Source organism: Sebastes fasciatus, chromosome 11, assembly GCF_043250625.1.
Source record: "Sebastes fasciatus isolate fSebFas1 chromosome 11, fSebFas1.pri, whole genome shotgun sequence".
Lineage (NCBI taxonomy): Eukaryota > Metazoa > Chordata > Actinopteri > Perciformes > Sebastidae > Sebastes > Sebastes fasciatus.
The window spans coordinates 849,813-869,540 of record NC_133805.1 but is presented as its reverse complement, the minus strand read 5'-3'; the positions used below and the strand labels follow the sequence as shown (position 1 = coordinate 869,540).

At 41.5% G+C, this 19,728-nt stretch overlaps 1 protein-coding gene across 2 annotated transcripts in view; it reads right to left on the bottom strand.

Annotated features, from left to right (window-relative positions):
- wdr33 (WD repeat domain 33) overlaps positions 1 to 18,675 on the bottom strand; it is a 34,219-nt gene extending 15,544 nt beyond the window's left edge. Inside the window, exons 1-6 of one of the 2 annotated variants that reach the window (XR_012595748.1) lie at positions 18,481 to 18,675; positions 8,846 to 9,064; positions 7,831 to 7,899; positions 7,004 to 7,108; positions 6,703 to 6,798; positions 6,179 to 6,330 (exon numbers count right to left, since the gene is read on the bottom strand). Coding sequence is in view for 1 of the 2 variants with exons in the window: in XM_074649829.1 (XP_074505930.1) it covers positions 6,179 to 6,330; positions 6,703 to 6,798; positions 7,004 to 7,108; positions 7,831 to 7,899; positions 8,846 to 9,049 (626 nt within the window). In the remaining variant the exon portion in view is untranslated. The remainder of the gene's footprint in view (positions 1 to 6,178; positions 6,331 to 6,702; positions 6,799 to 7,003; positions 7,109 to 7,830; positions 7,900 to 8,845; positions 9,065 to 18,480) is intronic. The other variant, XM_074649829.1, reaches the window with a different exon arrangement.
- Positions 18,676 to 19,728: the final 1,053 nt, after the last annotated feature.

Below are 19,728 nucleotides of genomic sequence, written 5' to 3'. Positions count from 1 at the left end.
GTGACCGGGGAGGAAGATCATGATCAAGAGCTCCGGAACAGACACGTCCTCACACGTCACACCGGATCCCAACAACACCATGAAACTAGAGAGGTGAAGTCAGAGGTCAGATCAGATCTCCCGCCCCCCGCCCCACCCCTTTAGAGGAAGTGAGTCACTACGAGAGGTCGCTGAGCCATGGACAGGAAGCAGTATGGAGGTTAGCCGTGGACAGACACAGAGACGCACACAACCGATCTCATGATCTCCACTTCTCTGTCCCGTGTTGACATCGCCAGCCGGCTGCACGTACTTTTAGTGCACGTTAGTGCATGTGAGCGTGCCCCGCTGGCTAACTCATGACCGCCGCTCTGCGCTGTGCCCACCCTCTGGTCCCCCCCAGGTTAACACTGTTAGCTCTGTTAGCTCTGTTTAGCTCAGCCGGCGCCATGTTGAGAGCCGTGTGGAGGCAACAGAAATGCTTTAAAGGGAACGTATGAAACTTTTAACACGTGTGAGTCGGTGCTTCTTTTGAAGAGTAATTCACCTTCAATTTAACAAATACGGTTTCATTTTTTTTAACGGATGTTAAACGAACGTTAAATTATCATTTTCTAATATGTGTCTCGTTGCGGAGCGGAGCTCTGGTTCTTCTCTGGAACTCGTTGAGATGTTGGCGGCTGAACTAACAACCAGACAGCCGTGTGTTGAACATGCACCCAAAACAGAGAGGGACTGTTGTTGTGACCGACGGTCCACTCTCCATCTCCGACCTACAGACGAGGACTCCAGAACCTGAACCGGAAGAGACGCCGTAAACCCTCGTTATGTGTGTTCACTTCGTTTAGTCATTTAGTGGACTAACAGCCCGGATCAGACGGCAGGATCCGACTACAGGATCAGGATCAGACGGCAGGATCCGACTACAGGATCAGGATCAGACGGCAGGATCCGACTACAGGATCAGGATCAGACGGCAGGATCCGACTACAGGATCAGGATCAGACGGCAGGATCCGACTACAGGATCAGGATCAGACGGCAGGATCCGACTACAGGATCAGGATCAGACGGCAGGATCCGACTACAGGATCAGGATCAGACGGCAGGATCCGACTACAGGATCAGACTACAGGATCAGGATCAGACGGCAGGATCCGACTACAGGATCAGACTACAGGATCAGGATCAGACGGCAGGATCCGACTACAGGATCAGGATCAGACTACAGGATCAGGATCAGACGGCAGGATCCGACTACAGGATCAGGATCAGACTACAGGATCAGGATCAGACGGCAGGATCAGACTACAGGATCAGGATCCGACTACAGGATCAGACTACAGGATCAGGATCCGACTACAGGATCAGACTACAGGATCAGACTACAGGATCAGGATCAGACTACAGGATCAGGATCCGACTACAGGATCCGACTACAGGATCAGGATCCGGCTACAGGATCCGACTACAGGATCCGACTACAGGATCAGGATCCGACTACAGGATCAGACTACAGGATGTGTTTGACGGGTCTGATGGTCACTATGTCAGATTAGTCGATTGAGAGTCAAATTCTTGTCGTGACACGTGACAGACTCCACGTCGGTCTCCTGTTCCGACAACACACACTCCCCCCCCGCACCGCCGTCTTAATATACGGGCTTACTGGGGCCCGACCGTGTCACAGGGAGAAGAGGAAGCGTGCGCTCAACGGGATGCTCTATGACGCAGTGGTGATTTTTACTCCGACACAACCTGAACATCCTACCGCGAGGTCCGGCAACAGTTGAAGCTTGTGCTAAGCTAGGCTAACAGCCCCCCCTGCTTACAGTCTTTGTGCTAAGCTAGGCTAACAGCCCCCCCTGCTTAGAGTCTTTGTGCTAAGCTAGGCTAACAGCCCCCCCTGCTTACAGTCATTGTGCTAAGCTAGGCTAACAGCCCCCCCTGCTTACAGTCATTGTGCTAAGCTAGGCTAACAGCCCCCCCTGCTTAGTCTTTGTGCTAAGCTAGTCTAACAGCCCCCCCTGCTTACAGTCATTGTGCTAAGCTAGGCTAACAGCCCCCCCTGCTTACAGTCATTGTGCTAAGCTAGGCTAACAGCCCCCCCTGCTTACAGTCATTGTGCTAAGCTAGGCTAACAGCCCCCCCTGCTTACAGTCATTGTGCTAAGCTAGGCTAACAGCCCCCCCCTGCTTACAGTCATTGTGCTAAACTAGGCTAACAGCCCCCCCTGCTTACAGTCTTTGTATTGACACCAAAACGCCGTCTGATGAGCTTTAATTATTAATAATTAGCGCTGATAGGTCGGGCCCTCACAGCTCTGTGCACACCGGGGGTCCTGGCGGGACGCCGGTCGACGCAGCCCTACATTTCAGTGACCATCGGACACTGCACGCACAAGCTAGACGTTATTTCCTGCGTGGATTGAGCGGCACAGGAAATGACGGATTCCAAATTCTTTCACCACTTCCTGTGTCCACTATGTGGCGCAAGAGAACGCGTGCTAAAACATGCATTATGTTGCTCATTATGTTGCTCATCCACACAATGTAAATTCTCCGCCACGCCACATCAACGCCGTTTCATTTGATTTGAAGCAGGCTGTCACCGTCACGGCGCTGCGTTGGCTGTCAGACTGAGCACACCTGGGTCAGGTTCAGGTTAACATCTCACCGGCTTTGCTACGCTACGCCCAACGGGGACAATAGCGTCACCGCAAAGTCCCGAGCGGTTCAGATTAAGGAGGAATATGATGGAAACTAACACAAAGGAAAGGAAGAGCAGCTACAACAAAGACTGAGAAACTACTGAGACATATTTATAAGACGGCTGAAGGAGATTATTGAATACGACATGAAGCCACTCAGTTCACGTGAGTCTCATAAAGAGAAGAGCCCATCTCCGGATGCATTAAAGCATAGAGCTGTTACCAGATAGAACAGACATGTTTATTATTTCAGTTAGATAGACTTTATATCTAAACTGTAGACGACCTCTCAGCCTGGGTAACGTGTCCATCATTGTCCCACATTGTCCCACACAGACAGACTCTTTGTCCCACATTTGGTTTGTTGGGACCTGGTCTCCTTACTCCTGATGCTAAAGTCACTTCCTGTTCACACAGCTGATTGCTCCTGATTGGACGGCGCAATACGTTTCCTAGCAACAGATTGACACACTGACTTCAGTCTTTACTGACCTGATGTAGTAAATCATTAGCAGTGTTGGGGTTACAGTAATCTATTACTATTAGCTGGAACAAAGTAATGGAACACAGAACTAACAGGTAGGTCATATTATTACATTTACTGTCAAGTTACGCGTTACGACCCAAAATGAAGTGATTGTTTTCATTTTTTCATTCATCTGCTCCACCAGAAAAAATATCCCCCAAAGAACCCTGTAGCTGAGAGTCCTAAATACTCCATTACTGTCCCTTTATCACATCAGTCAGTCTATGTCTCCATCAGGGAGACTAATCAGTAACATTACCACATGACAATTAAAGGAACTAGTAATAGGTCATATATTACATTGTGAATTTTACATCAAATTACATTTTGGCTAGCAGTTACCCCCTGCTTCCAGTCATTGTGCTAAGCTAGGCTAGCAGTTTCCCACTGCTTCGTCATTGTGCTAAGCTAGGCTAGCAGTTTCCCACTGCTTCCAGTCATTGTGCTAAGCTAGGCTAGCAGTTTCCCACTGCTTCCAGTCATTGTGCTAAGCTAGGCTAGCAGTTTCCCACTGCTTCATCATTGTGCTAAGCTAGGCTAGCAGTTTCCCCTCCTTCAAGTCATTGTGCTAAGCTAGGCTAGCAGTTTCCCACTGCTTCCAGTCATTGTGCTAAGCTAGGCTAACAGTTTGCCCTCCTTCCAGTCATTGTGCTAAGCTAGGCTAACAGTTTCCCCCAGTTTCCAGTCATTGTGCTAAGCTAGGCTAACCGTTTCCCCCTCCTTCCATTCATTGTGCTAAGCTAGGCTAGCAGTTTCCCTTTGCTTCCAGTCATTGTGCTAAGCTAGACTAGCAGTTTCCCTTTGCTTCCAGTCATTGTGCTAAGCTAGGCTAACCGTTTCCCCCTCCTTCCAGTCATTGTGCTAAGCTAGGCTAGCAGTTTCCCACTGCTTCAAGTCATTGTGCTAAGCTAGGCTAGCAGTTTCCCACTGCTTCGTCATTGTGCTAAGCTAGGCTAGCAGTTTCCCCTCCTTCCAGTCATTGTGCTAAGCTAGGCTAACCGTTTCCCCCTCCTTCCAGTCATTGTGCTAAGCTAGGCTAGCAGTTTCCCACTGCTTCCAGTCATTATGCTAAGCTAGACTAGCAGTTTCCCTTTGCTTCCAGTCATTGTGCTAAGCTAGACTAGCAGTTTCCCCCTCCTTCGTCATTGTGCTAAGCTAAGCTAACAGTTTCCCCCAGCTTCCAGTCATTGTGCTAAGCTAGGCTAACCGTTTCCCCCTCCTTCGTCATTGTGCTAAGCTAGGCTAACAGTTTCCCCCAGTTTCCAGTCATTGTGCTAAGCTAGGCTAACAGTTTCCCCCTCCTTCCAGTCATTGTGCTAAGCTAGGCTAGCAGTTTCCCCTAGCTTCCACTCATTGTGCTAAGCTAGCAGTTTCCCTCTGCTTCCAGTCATTGTGCTAAGCTAGGCTAGCAGTTTCCCCTAGCTTCCACTCATTGTGCTAAGCTAGGCTAGCAGTTTCCCTTTGCTTCCAGTCATTGTGCTAAGCTATGCTAACAGTTTCCCCCTCCTTCCAGTCATTGTGCTAAGCTAGGCTAACCGTTTCCCCCAGCTTCCAGTCATTGTGCTAAGCTAAGCTAACCGTTTCCCCCTCCTTCCAGTCATTGTGCTAAGCTAGGCTAGCAGTTTCCCCCAGCTTCGTCATTGTGCTAAGCTAGGCTAACCGTTTCCCCCTCCTTCCAGTCATTGTGCTAAGCTAAGCTAACAGTTTCCCACTGCTTCCAGTCATTGTGCTAAGCTAGGCTAGCAGTTTCCCACTGCTTCATCATTGTGCTAAGCTAGGCTAGCAGTTTCACCTCCTTCCAGTCATTGTGCTAAGCTAGGCTAACCGTTTCCCCCTCCTTCCAGTCATTGTGCTAAGCTAAGCTAACAGTTTCCCCCAGCTTCCAGTCATTGTGCTAAGCTAGGCTAACCGTTTCCCCCTCCTTCCAGTCATTGTGCTAAGCTAGGCTAACCGTTTCCCCCTCCTTCCACTCATTGTGCTAAGCTAGGCTAGCAGTTTCCCCCAGCTTCGTCATTGTGCTAAGCTAGGCTAACCGTTTCCCCCTCCTTCCAGTCATTGTGCTAAGCTAACCGTTTCCCCCTCCTTCCAGTCATTGTGCTAAGCTAGGCTAGCAGTTTCCCCCAGCTTCCAGTCATTGTGCTAAGCTAGGCTAACCGTTTCCCCCTCCTTCCACTCATTGTGCTAAGCTAGGCTAGCAGTTTCCCCCAGCTTCGTCATTGTGCTAAGCTAGGCTAACCGTTTCCCCCTCCTTCCAGTCATTGTGCTAAGCTAAGCTAACCGTTTCCCCCTCCTTCCAGTCATTGTGCTAAGCTAGGCTAGCAGTTTCCCCCAGCTTCCAGTCATTGTGCTAAGCTAGGCTAACAGTTTCCCCCAGCTTCATGCTGGTCTAACAGTTGTCTAACATCCAGTCTGCATCCCAAACTGAGGTGTGGAGTGTGAAAGCCACTATCCAGGTGCATCATGGGAGATGTAGGATTCAGTGTTTAGAGGGGGTAGTTCCCGGGGCGCGCTGTGTTTAAGGTGTTGAACTCAAACCTTTATTTAGAACATCTACAGCTGCCTGTTGGATGAGGTTCAGACCAGCAGCGTGACTGTGTGAAGGAGCTTCTCTTTATTCACTTGATTTTAAAACTTTATTGATCCCTGCTAAAACTTTATTATTGATCCCTGGTGTCCACCCGAACCACTGGGCCTACCCAAACCAGATGTTAAAGATCAATGATTGATGACTTTATTCAGCAGAACAGAGATAAACAGCTCATCAGCCACATCAGGAAGAACATCAACAACAGATAACTGCAGTGTTGCAACAGCACACACTTACATCTGTCATGAATCAACCACAACAACAACAACATGCTGCGCGAGGCGAGGCGGCGCCCCCGCGTGGCTGCAGCGTGGCACTGCAGCGCTGACAGTAAGAGACTGGAGTTAACTACAGAAAATGGGAGATTGGGTATAAACCTGGCTTCTCTAATGGCCTCCTTGTGAGCCTGGAACATCTTCACGTTGTTCATGTTGGACTGCCAGTACTTCACGTAGCCGCCGTGGTCCGCCGTCAGCATCCACATGTCGTTGTGAGACCAGGTCATGGCCCGGACCGGACTGTCGTGGGCCTGCAGAGGACAGAGAGGACCGGGGGGGTTAAAAGTCATATCCTTTCTGTATCCATCAACCAAAACAAACCACAGCGAGCCAAAACTATAAAGTAGAAAGCGTTGGAGGGTCAGCGTGGATACGTAAATCAGCTGTGGACGGATGACAGATAAGCATGTATAGATACTGTATTAGTTCTGCATTCAAAGAGCAACGTGGCAGTCTTTCACAGTGTGTTTATATAAAGCTCTGATGTACAGGTGTTTATATACAGCTCTGATGTACAGGTGTGTGTTTATATACAGCTCTGATGTACAGGTGTGTGTTTATATACAGCTCTGATGTACAGGTGTGTGTTTATATACAGCTCTGATGTACAGGTGTGTGTTTACCTGTAAAATGGTCTCAAAGTTGAAGGTGAGTCCGTTCCACAGGGTGAACTCTCCACTGGAGGCCCCGGTGACGAGACGGCGACCTTCAGGAGTCCACTGGAGACAAACAGGAAACACAGGGAACCTGTGATGTCATCCTCTCACACAGATATTAATACATCAGTCTGCTGCTGTTAACGCTGGAATACGTCTCTCAAACAACAACAACATCATCTACAGCGCCTTTCAAAACAAACAGGAGTTTCACAATAAGAGCCTTTATCTGTGTGTAATCAGTGTGGATGTGGACAGGACAGCTCACCCTGATCACAAACACGGGACACTTGACTTTGTTGGTGGAAGTTCGAACAAACTTAGTGGTGACAGCGTTCATCGGGTTGTTCAACATGCCCACCGGAGGAACCAGCTGAGAGACACAAACAAACCTCTGGTTTAGTCATTCACAAAACACATCAGTTTCAGCTCATCTGCTGGCATCATTTCTCTCTGTTAAACACTCTGTATGTCCTCTTCTACCACTGAGCTCTAGAGCTACGGCCCCGATGGAGCTGACGGGAGAGCTAGAGACCACCTTGGAGAAGTTACAGGAAATAGACATGTGTGACTACGTCCGCTTTTCAAAATAAGGTGTTAACAAAGGGAACTGTATATACTAAATACATCTATGGAAATCAGATTGATGGATTATATTCACCAGAAGGATAAAACATTACATGTCCCTTATAAATTAAAAACAAACACCACTAATCTGTGAGGGAAATGTCTTTATTCTTTGATTTCTGGGTTGCTGGTTAATAAATATAATAAATAACTCTTGACAATGATCCTGATATATTTGACTTCAGGACGTCTCTGACTACAGACATGCTGAAAATCAAACATTCTTACTGGATTCATTTAGAGATTTTACAAAGTAAAAGTCCCTAGAAGTGGATGATTCATCTTGTTCCCTTCATGGCCTAGAGGTAAACAAGTTAACAACAATCACTAGAAATCAGAACATCGAATCCCAATACATATGGAATCATCACCCAGGTATGGTGATAGTATAGAATCAGGAGAAAGGTGGATCATCCAGCTCTACTATGAGTAGGACTCAGTCATCAGTCAGTCAGTGTCTGTACTCACATCATTATAACATCCTGCGTCCGGCTGTAAGGCTCTGAAGTCTCGATGGTCTCGCTGCCACAAACGATTCTGCAAACACAGAAACAGTCGGTTCAGTTCAGACTGACTGGAGGCTGAAGCTTCTCTGTCCTGCTGAACTGGTCCCAGTAAGACCGCCAACACCGAGACTGGTCAGCTCCATGTGCTGGTAACCCCCTCCCTATTGATCATTTATAATCAGTATGCTTTATTATAACCAGGGATGTCCTCATCCTGATCTCAGTCATTTAATACTCAGTATCTGACGATCAGGAGTCTCCATGCCATACTGGTATTTACGTAGATAATACAGTTATTAAAGTTATTCAAATCAATCCAGTTTATAGGCTCTGTACTGCATTAAGAAAAAAAATGCCTGCATCTCAGCTGTTCTCTCCAGTATTTAATCCTCTTATCAACATGGGAGTGGACAAATATGCTGCTTTATGTAAATGTATGTATATATTTATATTGGAAATCAATTAAGAACACAAAACAATGACAGATATTGATCCAGAAACCCTCACAGGTACTGCATTTAGCATAAAACAATATGCTCACATCATAACATGGCAAACTGCAGCCCAACAGGCAACAACAGCTGTCAGTGTGTCAGTGTGCTGACTTGACTATGACTTGCCCCAAACTGCATGTGATTATCATAAAGTGGGCATGTCTGTAAAGGGGAGACTCGTGGGTACCCATAGAACCCATTTACATTCACTGATCTGAAGGTCAGAGGTCAAGGGACCCCTTTGAAAACGGACATTACAGTTTTTCCTCGCTAACATTTAGTGTCAGTGTGGAGCGTTATTTAACCTCCTTCATGACCAGCTAGTCTGACATGTTTGGTACCGATGGATTCATCAGGTTTTATAGTTTCAGATGATACCAGTATGTTCACTCTAGCTTTAAAACTTATTATCACATTAACTTGACAGCCCTAATTCATAATAATAATGGATAATAATGAATGGATTTCAGCAGGTGTGTTTACCTCCAGGTGTCTGATGACAGATGGGTTGTAGTCGATGGTCTTGCGGTTCACAGCCTTCCTCATGCGTTTCCCGTCGAAGGTGAGCTGCTGCATGGCCTGCTGCTGGGCGAAGTCCGGCCTCTTGTAGAACACCTGCCGCGGCGCCTGGTGCTGGAAGCGCGGCATGTGGAAGAACCGCTGTGGCGATCCGATGTCCGTCGCCATGGTGACCCGCTATACCTGCAGGATGGGAGAGCGGATGGTTATTTTGTTGTAGTAACGTAACACCAGAGAGGAGCCGACATGTTAACAACTATAAATCTATAACGCAGAAATAAAGAACTAATCAGCTACTATTGTTTTACGGATTGTTAACACCAAAGGAACACATGCATCCCTCAGTAACACGGTAACACATCCCTCCCTCAGTAACACATCCCTCCCTCAGTAACACATCCCTCCCTCAGTAACACATCCGTCCCTCGGTAACACATCCCTCCCTCAGTAACTCGGTAACACATCCGTCCCTTGGTAACACATCCATCGGTAACACGGTAACACATCCCTCGGTTAGACATCCATCCCTCGGTAACACATCCATCCCTCAGTAACACGGCCCTCGGTAACACATCCGTCTCACGGTAACACATCCGTCTCACGGTAACACAGTCCTCGGTAACACATCCCTCGGTTAGACATCCATCCCTCGGTAACACATCCAACCCTCGGTAACACATCCAACCCTCGGTAACACGGTAACACATCCATCCCACGGTAACACATCCATCCCTCGGTAACACGGTAACACATCCATCCCACGGTAACACATCCATCCCTCGGTAACACATCCAACCCTCGGTAACACATCCATCCCACGGTAACACATCCAACCCTCGGTAACACATCCAACCCTCGGTAACACGGTAACACATCCATCCCACGGTAACACATCCAACCCTCGGTAACACATCCAACCCTCGGTAACACATCCATCCCACGGTAACACATCCATCCCTCGGTAACACATCCATCCCACGGTAACACATCCATCCCACGGTAACACATCCAACCCTCGGTAACACGGTAACACATCCATCCCACGGTAACACATCCATCCCTCGGTAACACATCCATCCCGCAGTAAACCGGTAACCGCGGTAACACATCCGTCCCTCGGTAACACAGTCCACGGTAACACATCCCTCGGTTAGACATCCATCCCTCGGTAACACATCCATCCCTCGGTAACACATCCTTCCCTCGGTAACACGGTAACACATCCATCCCTCGGTAACACAGTCCACGGTAACACATCCCTCGGTTAGACATCCTTCCCTCGGTAACACATCCATCCCTCGGTAACACATCCATCCCTCGGTAACACATCCATCCCTCAGTAACACAGTCCTCGGTAACACATCCCTCAGTAACAGTACTATATTTACCTCTGAGATGTAGTAGAGTATAAAGTACTATATTTACCTTTGAGATGTAGTAGAGTATAAAGTACTATATTTACCTTTGAGATCTAGTAGAGTATAAAGTACTATAGTAACCTCTGAGATGTACTATAGTTACCTTTGAGGTATAGTAGAGTATAAAGTACTATAGTTACCTTTGAGATGTAGTAGAGTATAAAGTACTATATTTACCTCTACTAGTAGAGTATAAAGTACTACATTTACCTCTACTAGTAGAGTATAAAGTACTATATTTACCTCTACTAGTAGAGTATAAAGTACTATATTTACCTCTGAGATGTACTATAGTTACCTTTGAGGTATAGTAGAGTATAAAGTACTATAGTTACCTTTGAGATGTAGTAGAGTATAAAGTACTATATTTACCTCTACTAGTAGAGTATAAAGTACTATATTTACCTCTACTAGTAGAGTATAAAGTACTACATTTACCTCTACTAGTAGAGTATAAAGTACTATATTTACCTCTACTAGTAGAGTATAAAGTACTATATTTACCTCTGAGATGTACTAGTTACCTTTGAGGTATAGTAGAGTATAAAGTACTATAGTTACCTTTGAGGTATAGTAGAGTATAAAGTACTATAGTTACCTTTGAGATGTAGTAGAGTATAAAGTACTATAGTTACCTTTGAGATGTAGTAGAGTATAAAGTACTATAGTTACCTTTGAGGTATAGTAGAGTATAAAGTACTATAGTTACCTTTGAGATGTAGTAGAGTATAAAGTACTATAGTTACCTTTGAGGTATAGTAGAGTATAAAGTACTATAGTTACCTTTGAGATATAGTAGAGTATAAAGTACTATAGTTACCTTTGAGGTATAGTAGAGTATAAAGTACTATAGTTACCTTTGAGGTATAGTAGAGTATAAAGTACTATAGTTACCTTTGAGATGTAGTAGAGTATAAAGTACTATAGTTACCTTTGAGATGTAGTAGAGTATAAAGTACTATAGTTACCTTTGAGGTATAGTAGAGTATAAAGTACTATAGTTACCTTTGAGGTATAGTAGAGTATAAAGTACTATAGTTACCTTTGAGGTATAGTAGAGTATAAAGTACTATAGTTACCTTTGAGGTATAGTAGAGTATAAAGTACTATAGTTACCTTTGAGGTATAGTAGAGTATAAAGTACTATAGTTACCTTTGAGGTATAGTAGAGTATAAAGTACTATAGTTACCTTTGAGGTATAGTAGAGTATAAAGTACTATAGTTACCTTTGAGGTATAGTAGAGTATAAAGTACTATAGTAACCTTTGAGGTATAGTAGAGTATAAAGTACTATAGTTACCTTTGAGATGTAGTAGAGTATAAAGTACTATAGTTACCTTTGAGGTATAGTAGAGTATAAAGTACTATAGTTACCTTTGAGGTATAGTAGAGTATAAAGTACTATAGTTACCTTTGAGGTATAGTAGAGTATAAAGTACTATAGTAACCTTTGAGGTATAGTAGAGTATAAAGTACTATAGTTACCTTTGAGGTATAGTAGAGTATAAAGTACTATAGTTACCTTTGAGGTATAGTAGAGTATAAAGTACTATAGTTACCTTTGAGGTATAGTAGAGTATAAAGTACTATAGTTACCTTTGAGGTATAGTAGAGTATAAAGTACTATAGTTACCTTTGAGGTATAGTAGAGTATAAAGTACTATAGTTACCTTTGAGGTATAGTAGAGTATAAAGTACTATAGTTACCTTTGAGGTATAGTAGAGTATAAAGTACTATAGTTACCTCTGAGATGTAGTAGAGTATAAAGTACTATAGTTACCTTTGAGATGTAGTAGAGTATAAAGTACTATAGTTACCTTTGAGGTATAGTAGAGTATAAAGTACTATAGTTACCTTTGAGATGTAGTAGAGTATAAAGTACTATAGTTACCTTTGAGGTATAGTAGAGTATAAAGTACTATAGTTACCTTTGAGGTATAGTAGAGTATAAAGTACTATAGTTACCTTTGAGATGTAGTAGAGTATAAAGTACTATAGTTACCTTTGAGGTATAGTAGAGTATAAAGTACTATAGTTACCTTTGAGGTATAGTAGAGTATAAAGTACTATAGTTACCTTTGAGGTATAGTAGAGTATAAAGTACTATAGTTACCTTTGAGATGTAGTAGAGTATAAAGTACTATAGTTACCTTTGAGGTATAGTAGAGTATAAAGTACTATAGTTACCTTTGAGATATAGTAGAGTATAAAGTACTATAGTTACCTTTGAGGTATAGTAGAGTATAAAGTACTATAGTTACCTTTGAGATGTAGTAGAGTATAAAGTACTATAGTAACCTCTGAGATGTACTATAGTTACCTTTGAGGTATAGTAGAGTATAAAGTACTATAGTTACCTTTGAGATGTAGTAGAGTATAAAGTACTATATTTACCTCTACTAGTAGAGTATAAAGTACTACATTTACCTCTACTAGTAGAGTATAAAGTACTATATTTACCTCTACTAGTAGAGTATAAAGTACTACATTTACCTCTACTAGTAGAGTATAAAGTACTATATTTACCTCTACTAGTAGAGTATAAAGTACTATATTTACCTCTACTAGTAGAGTATAAAGTACTACATTTACCTCTACTAGTAGAGTATAAAGTACTATATTTACCTCTACTAGTAGAGTATAAAGTACTATATTTACCTCTGAGATGTACTAGTTACCTTTGAGGTATAGTAGAGTATAAAGTACTATAGTTACCTTTGAGGTATAGTAGAGTATAAAGTACTATAGTTACCTTTGAGATGTAGTAGAGTATAAAGTACTATAGTTACCTTTGAGATGTAGTAGAGTATAAAGTACTATAGTTACCTTTGAGGTATAGTAGAGTATAAAGTACTATAGTTACCTTTGAGATGTAGTAGAGTATAAAGTACTATAGTTACCTTTGAGGTATAGTAGAGTATAAAGTACTATAGTTACCTTTGAGATATAGTAGAGTATAAAGTACTATAGTTACCTTTGAGGTATAGTAGAGTATAAAGTACTATAGTTACCTTTGAGGTATAGTAGAGTATAAAGTACTATAGTTACCTTTGAGGTATAGTAGAGTATAAAGTACTATAGTTACCTTTGAGATGTAGTAGAGTATAAAGTACTATAGTTACCTTTGAGATGTAGTAGAGTATAAAGTACTATAGTTACCTTTGAGGTATAGTAGAGTATAAAGTACTATAGTTACCTTTGAGGTATAGTAGAGTATAAAGTACTATAGTTACCTTTGAGGTATAGTAGAGTATAAAGTACTATAGTTACCTTTGAGGTATAGTAGAGTATAAAGTACTATAGTTACCTTTGAGGTATAGTAGAGTATAAAGTACTATAGTTACCTTTGAGGTATAGTAGAGTATAAAGTACTATAGTTACCTTTGAGGTATAGTAGAGTATAAAGTACTATAGTTACCTTTGAGGTATAGTAGAGTATAAAGTACTATAGTAACCTTTGAGGTATAGTAGAGTATAAAGTACTATAGTTACCTTTGAGATGTAGTAGAGTATAAAGTACTATAGTTACCTTTGAGGTATAGTAGAGTATAAAGTACTATAGTTACCTTTGAGGTATAGTAGAGTATAAAGTACTATAGTTACCTTTGAGGTATAGTAGAGTATAAAGTACTATAGTAACCTTTGAGGTATAGTAGAGTATAAAGTACTATAGTTACCTTTGAGGTATAGTAGAGTATAAAGTACTATAGTTACCTTTGAGGTATAGTAGAGTATAAAGTACTATAGTTACCTTTGAGGTATAGTAGAGTATAAAGTACTATAGTTACCTTTGAGGTATAGTAGAGTATAAAGTACTATAGTTACCTTTGAGGTATAGTAGAGTATAAAGTACTATAGTTACCTTTGAGGTATAGTAGAGTATAAAGTACTATAGTTACCTTTGAGGTATAGTAGAGTATAAAGTACTATAGTTACCTCTGAGATGTAGTAGAGTATAAAGTACTATAGTTACCTTTGAGATGTAGTAGAGTATAAAGTACTATAGTTACCTTTGAGGTATAGTAGAGTATAAAGTACTATAGTTACCTTTGAGATGTAGTAGAGTATAAAGTACTATAGTTACCTTTGAGGTATAGTAGAGTATAAAGTACTATAGTTACCTTTGAGGTATAGTAGAGTATAAAGTACTATAGTTACCTTTGAGATGTAGTAGAGTATAAAGTACTATAGTTACCTTTGAGGTATAGTAGAGTATAAAGTACTATAGTTACCTTTGAGGTATAGTAGAGTATAAAGTACTATAGTTACCTTTGAGGTATAGTAGAGTATAAAGTACTATAGTTACCTTTGAGATGTAGTAGAGTATAAAGTACTATAGTTACCTTTGAGGTATAGTAGAGTATAAAGTACTATAGTTACCTTTGAGATATAGTAGAGTATAAAGTACTATAGTTACCTTTGAGGTATAGTAGAGTATAAAGTACTATAGTTACCTTTGAGATGTAGTAGAGTATAAAGTACTATAGTTACCTTTGAGGTATAGTAGAGTATAAAGTACTATAGTTACCTTTGAGGTATAGTAGAGTATAAAGTACTATAGTTACCTTTGAGATGTAGTAGAGTATAAAGTACTATAGTTACCTTTGAGATGTAGTAGAGTATAAAGTACTATAGTTACCTTTGAGATGTAGTAGAGTATAAAGTACTATAGTTACCTTTGAGGTATAGTAGAGTATAAAGTACTATAGTTACCTTTGAGATGTAGTAGAGTATAAAGTACTATAGTTACCTTTGAGGTATAGTAGAGTATAAAGTACTATAGTTACCTTTGAGGTATAGTAGAGTATAAAGTACTATAGTTACCTTTGAGATGTAGTAGAGTATAAAGTACTATAGTTACCTTTGAGGTATAGTAGAGTATAAAGTACTATAGTTACCTTTGAGGTATAGTAGAGTATAAAGTACTATAGTTACCTTTGAGGTATAGTAGAGTATAAAGTACTATAGTAACCTTTGAGGTGTAGTAGAGTATAAAGTACTATAGTTACCTTTGAGGTATAGTAGAGTATAAAGTACTATAGTTACCTTTGAGATGTAGTAGAGTATAAAGTACTATAGTTACCTTTGAGATGTAGTAGAGTATAAAGTACTATAGTTACCTTTGAGATGTAGTAGAGTATAAAGTACTATAGTTACCTTTGAGGTATAGTAGAGTATAAAGTACTATAGTTACCTTTGAGATGTAGTAGAGTATAAAGTACTATAGTTACCTTTGAGATGTAGTAGAGTATAAAGTACTATAGTTACCTTTGAGATGTAGTAGAGTATAAAGTACTATAGTTACCTTTGAGGTATAGTAGAGTATAAAGTACTATAGTTACCTTTGAGATGTAGTAGAGTATAAAGTACTATAGTTACCTTTGAGGTATAGTAGAGTATAAAGTACTATAGTTACCTTTGAGGTATAGTAGAGTATAAAGTACTATAGTTACCTTTGAGATGTAGTAGAGTATAAAGTACTATAGTTACCTTTGAGGTATAGTAGAGTATAAAGTACTATAGTTACCTTTGAGGTATAGTAGAGTATAAAGTACTATAGTTACCTTTGAGGTATAGTAGAGTATAAAGTACTATAGTAACCTTTGAGGTATAGTAGAGTATAAAGTACTATAGTTACCTTTGAGGTATAGTAGAGTATAAAGTACTATAGTTACCTTTGAGGTATAGTAGAGTATAAAGTACTATAGTTACCTTTGAGGTAGAGTAGAGTATAAAGTACTATAGTTACCTTTGAGGTATAGTAGAGTATAAAGTACTATAGTTACCTTTGAGATGTAGTAGAGTATAAAGTACTATAGTTACCTTTGAGGTATAGTAGAGTATAAAGTACTATAGTTACCTTTGAGGTATAGTAGAGTATAAAGTACTATAGTTACCTTTGAGATGTAGTAGAGTATAAAGTACTATAGTTACCTTTGAGATGTAGTAGAGTATAAAGTACTATAGTTACCTTTGAGATGTAGTAGAGTATAAAGTACTATAGTTACCTTTGAGATGTAGTAGAGTATAAAGTACTATAGTTACCTTTGAGGTATAGTAGAGTATAAAGTACTATAGTTACCTTTGAGATGTAGTAGAGTATAAAGTACTATAGTTACCTTTGAGGTATAGTAGAGTATAAAGTACTATAGTTACCTTTGAGGTATAGTAGAGTATAAAGTACTATAGTTACCTTTGAGATGTAGTAGAGTATAAAGTACTATAGTTACCTTTGAGGTATAGTAGAGTATAAAGTACTATAGTTACCTTTGAGGTATAGTAGAGTATAAAGTACTATAGTAACCTTTGAGGTATAGTAGAGTATAAAGTACTATAGTTACCTTTGAGGTATAGTAGAGTATAAAGTACTATAGTTACCTTTGAGGTATAGTAGAGTATAAAGTACTATAGTTACCTTTGAGGTAGAGTAGAGTATAAAGTACTATAGTTACCTTTGAGGTATAGTAGAGTATAAAGTACTATAGTTACCTTTGAGATGTAGTAGAGTATAAAGTACTATAGTTACCTTTGAGGTATAGTAGAGTATAAAGTACTATAGTTACCTTTGAGGTATAGTAGAGTATAAAGTACTATAGTTACCTTTGAGATGTAGTAGAGTATAAAGTACTATAGTTACCTTTGAGGTATAGTAGAGTATAAAGTACTATAGTTACCTTTGAGATGTAGTAGAGTATAAAGTACTATAGTAACCTTTGAGGTATAGTAGAGTATAAAGTACTATAGTTACCTTTGAGGTATAGTAGAGTATAAAGTACTATAGTTACCTTTGAGGTAGAGTAGAGTATAAAGTACTATAGTTACCTTTGAGGTATAGTAGAGTATAAAGTACTATAGTTACCTTTGAGATGTAGTAGAGTATAAAGTACTATAGTTACCTTTGAGATGTAGTAGAGTATAAAGTACTATAGTTACCTTTGAGGTATAGTAGAGTATAAAGTACTATAGTTACCTTTGAGATGTAGTAGAGTATAAAGTACTATAGTTACCTTTGAGGTATAGTAGAGTATAAAGTACTATAGTTACCTTTGAGATGTAGTAGAGTATAAAGTACTATAGTAACCTTTGAGGTATAGTAGAGTATAAAGTACTATAGTTACCTTTGAGATGTAGTAGAGTATAAAGTACTATAGTTACCTTTGAGGTATAGTAGAGGAGAAATATAAAGTAGCAGAACATGAAAATACTCAAGTAAAACACAAGTACCTGAAACTACAGTTCGAGGTGTGAAGTTCCTGAGGCTGATATGGTGAGTTCTCAGGGAAACAACAGTACCGGAACCAAACTGTGCAACACGAGGTTTGACTGATCCACCGCGGCTAGCTGAGCAGGTGGCTAACAGCGAGCTAACGCACTGTACACTCACACACACACGGTGAAGATGTGTGACTCTGTCTCTCTCTCTCTCTCTCTCTCTTTTTTGTTTCCCTGTCTGTCCTTCTCTGTCTCTCTCTATGCCTCGGTCTCTCTCCCTCTCTGTCTCTCTGTGTCCTTCTCTGTCTCTCTGTCTCTCTGTCTCTCTCTGTGTCCCTCTCGGTCTCTCTGTGTGTCCTTCTCTGTCTCTCTGAGTCCCTCTCGGTCTCTCTGTCTCTCTGTCTCTCTGTGTCCTTCTCTGTCTCTCTGTCTCTCTCTGAGTCCCTCTCGGTCTCTCTGTCTCTCTGTCTCTCTGTGTCCTTCTCTGTCTCTCTGTCTCTCTGTGTCCTTCTCTGTCTCTCTGTCTCTCTCTGAGTCCCTCTCGGTCTCTCTGTCTCTCTGTCTCTCTGTGTCCTTCTCTGTCTCTCTGTCTCTCTGTCTCTCTCTGTGTCCCTCTCGGTCTCTCTGTGTCTCTCTCTCTCTGTGTGTCCTTCTCTGTGTCTCTCAGCTCGCTGGTTTGAATCATAGCGTGTTGTGACTCCAGGATGTTGTTGCTAACACCGTTAGCTCGTGCGACTAGCTGTGCTAACAGGCTAACCGCTAGCTCCGTTAGCAGCTAGCTCATCTTCTAAACACACCACAGAGGACTTCACGCGCTGTGAGAGCTGCAGCTCGCAGTGTGTGGTGTGTTCGGTAGCGGCCCGGTGGTGGTGTGGTGGTGTGTTCGGTAGCGGCCCGGTGGTGGTGTGGTGGTGTGTTCTGGTGAAACGGGTTAAATGGCGGACCGGTGCTAGGCTGAAGAACTCACCGTGTGTCTCCGCTGCAGAGTGCGGGTCGGTCTATCGAGCTGAGTCTAACCGGCTACACTCCTCCGTCAGGTCTCCCTCTGCAGGAGCATGCAGGTCTGGAGGTCTCTCCGGTGATCGAGCTGAACTGAAGCCGTTTGAATCTTCAGCCTCCAGCGGACTCCATCATGACGCTTCTTCTTCTCGGCCTGCAGTAAAGCATGCCGGGAGATTTTCACAACGGGCGGGAGCAAGCGTCACCGCGCAAAAGGATTCTGGGAATTTGAGTTTTACCATTCGGACAGTGACAGCGCTGCTGCAGGCTGCAGCCAAGAACTGGGACAATATCGAGCCACGAATAGAAACATTAAGTTCAAGTTCAAGTTTAGTTTATTGATCACATACACATTGAGATGGCAGTGAGATTCTTTGTTCCTGTTTGTTACTCTCTCAGCCTTGTATAATAGACAATCGATCGATCTCTCAATCAATTGAATAACAATAATGAATTAAATACAATCATCCTTATAAACATATAAATATAACAGCAACAATAGCAAATCGTTCGATAAATATGAGACAATTATAAAATAAATAACAAAGAATATACACAGAGAATATACACACCCACCCGCACACCCGTAAGTGTGTGGTGCAATAAGTGCAGTGTAACCAAGGGTGAGGAGGTGGTTACGAATGGATGAATGGATGAATGGATAGAGACAGAGACAGAGACAGAGACAGGGCTCTAGTGGGTCAGGGTCAGTTGTGAGACTCAGCTCAGCATCCGGATGGCCTGGGGATAGAAGCTGTTTCTGAAGCGGTTGGTTTTAGCTCTGATGCTGATGTTCCTCTTGGACTGCTTCCTGATGAAGAGGCCATGGCTCGAGTGACTGGGATCAGCAATGATCTTGTTTGCCTTGGTTACACATCTCTTGGTGTATATGTCCTCCAAGTTAGGCAGCACACCACCTGTGAGCCGCTGGGCCGACCGCACCACTCTCTGAAGCCGCCGTCGATCCTGCTCGGAGCGTTTGCCATACCAGGTGATGATGCAGCCGGTCATGATGCTCTCAATAGTGCACCTGTAGAAGTTCCTCAGTACAGGTGAGGACAAACCGAATTTCTTCAGCCTTCTTAGGTTGTAAAGGCGCTGCTGGGATGTCTTCACCAGTGTGTCCACATGCCGAGACCACTTCATGTCCTCCGAGATGTGGACACCAAGAAAGAATAAGAAGGCAATTCAAACTAATTATGTGTTTGATACATTT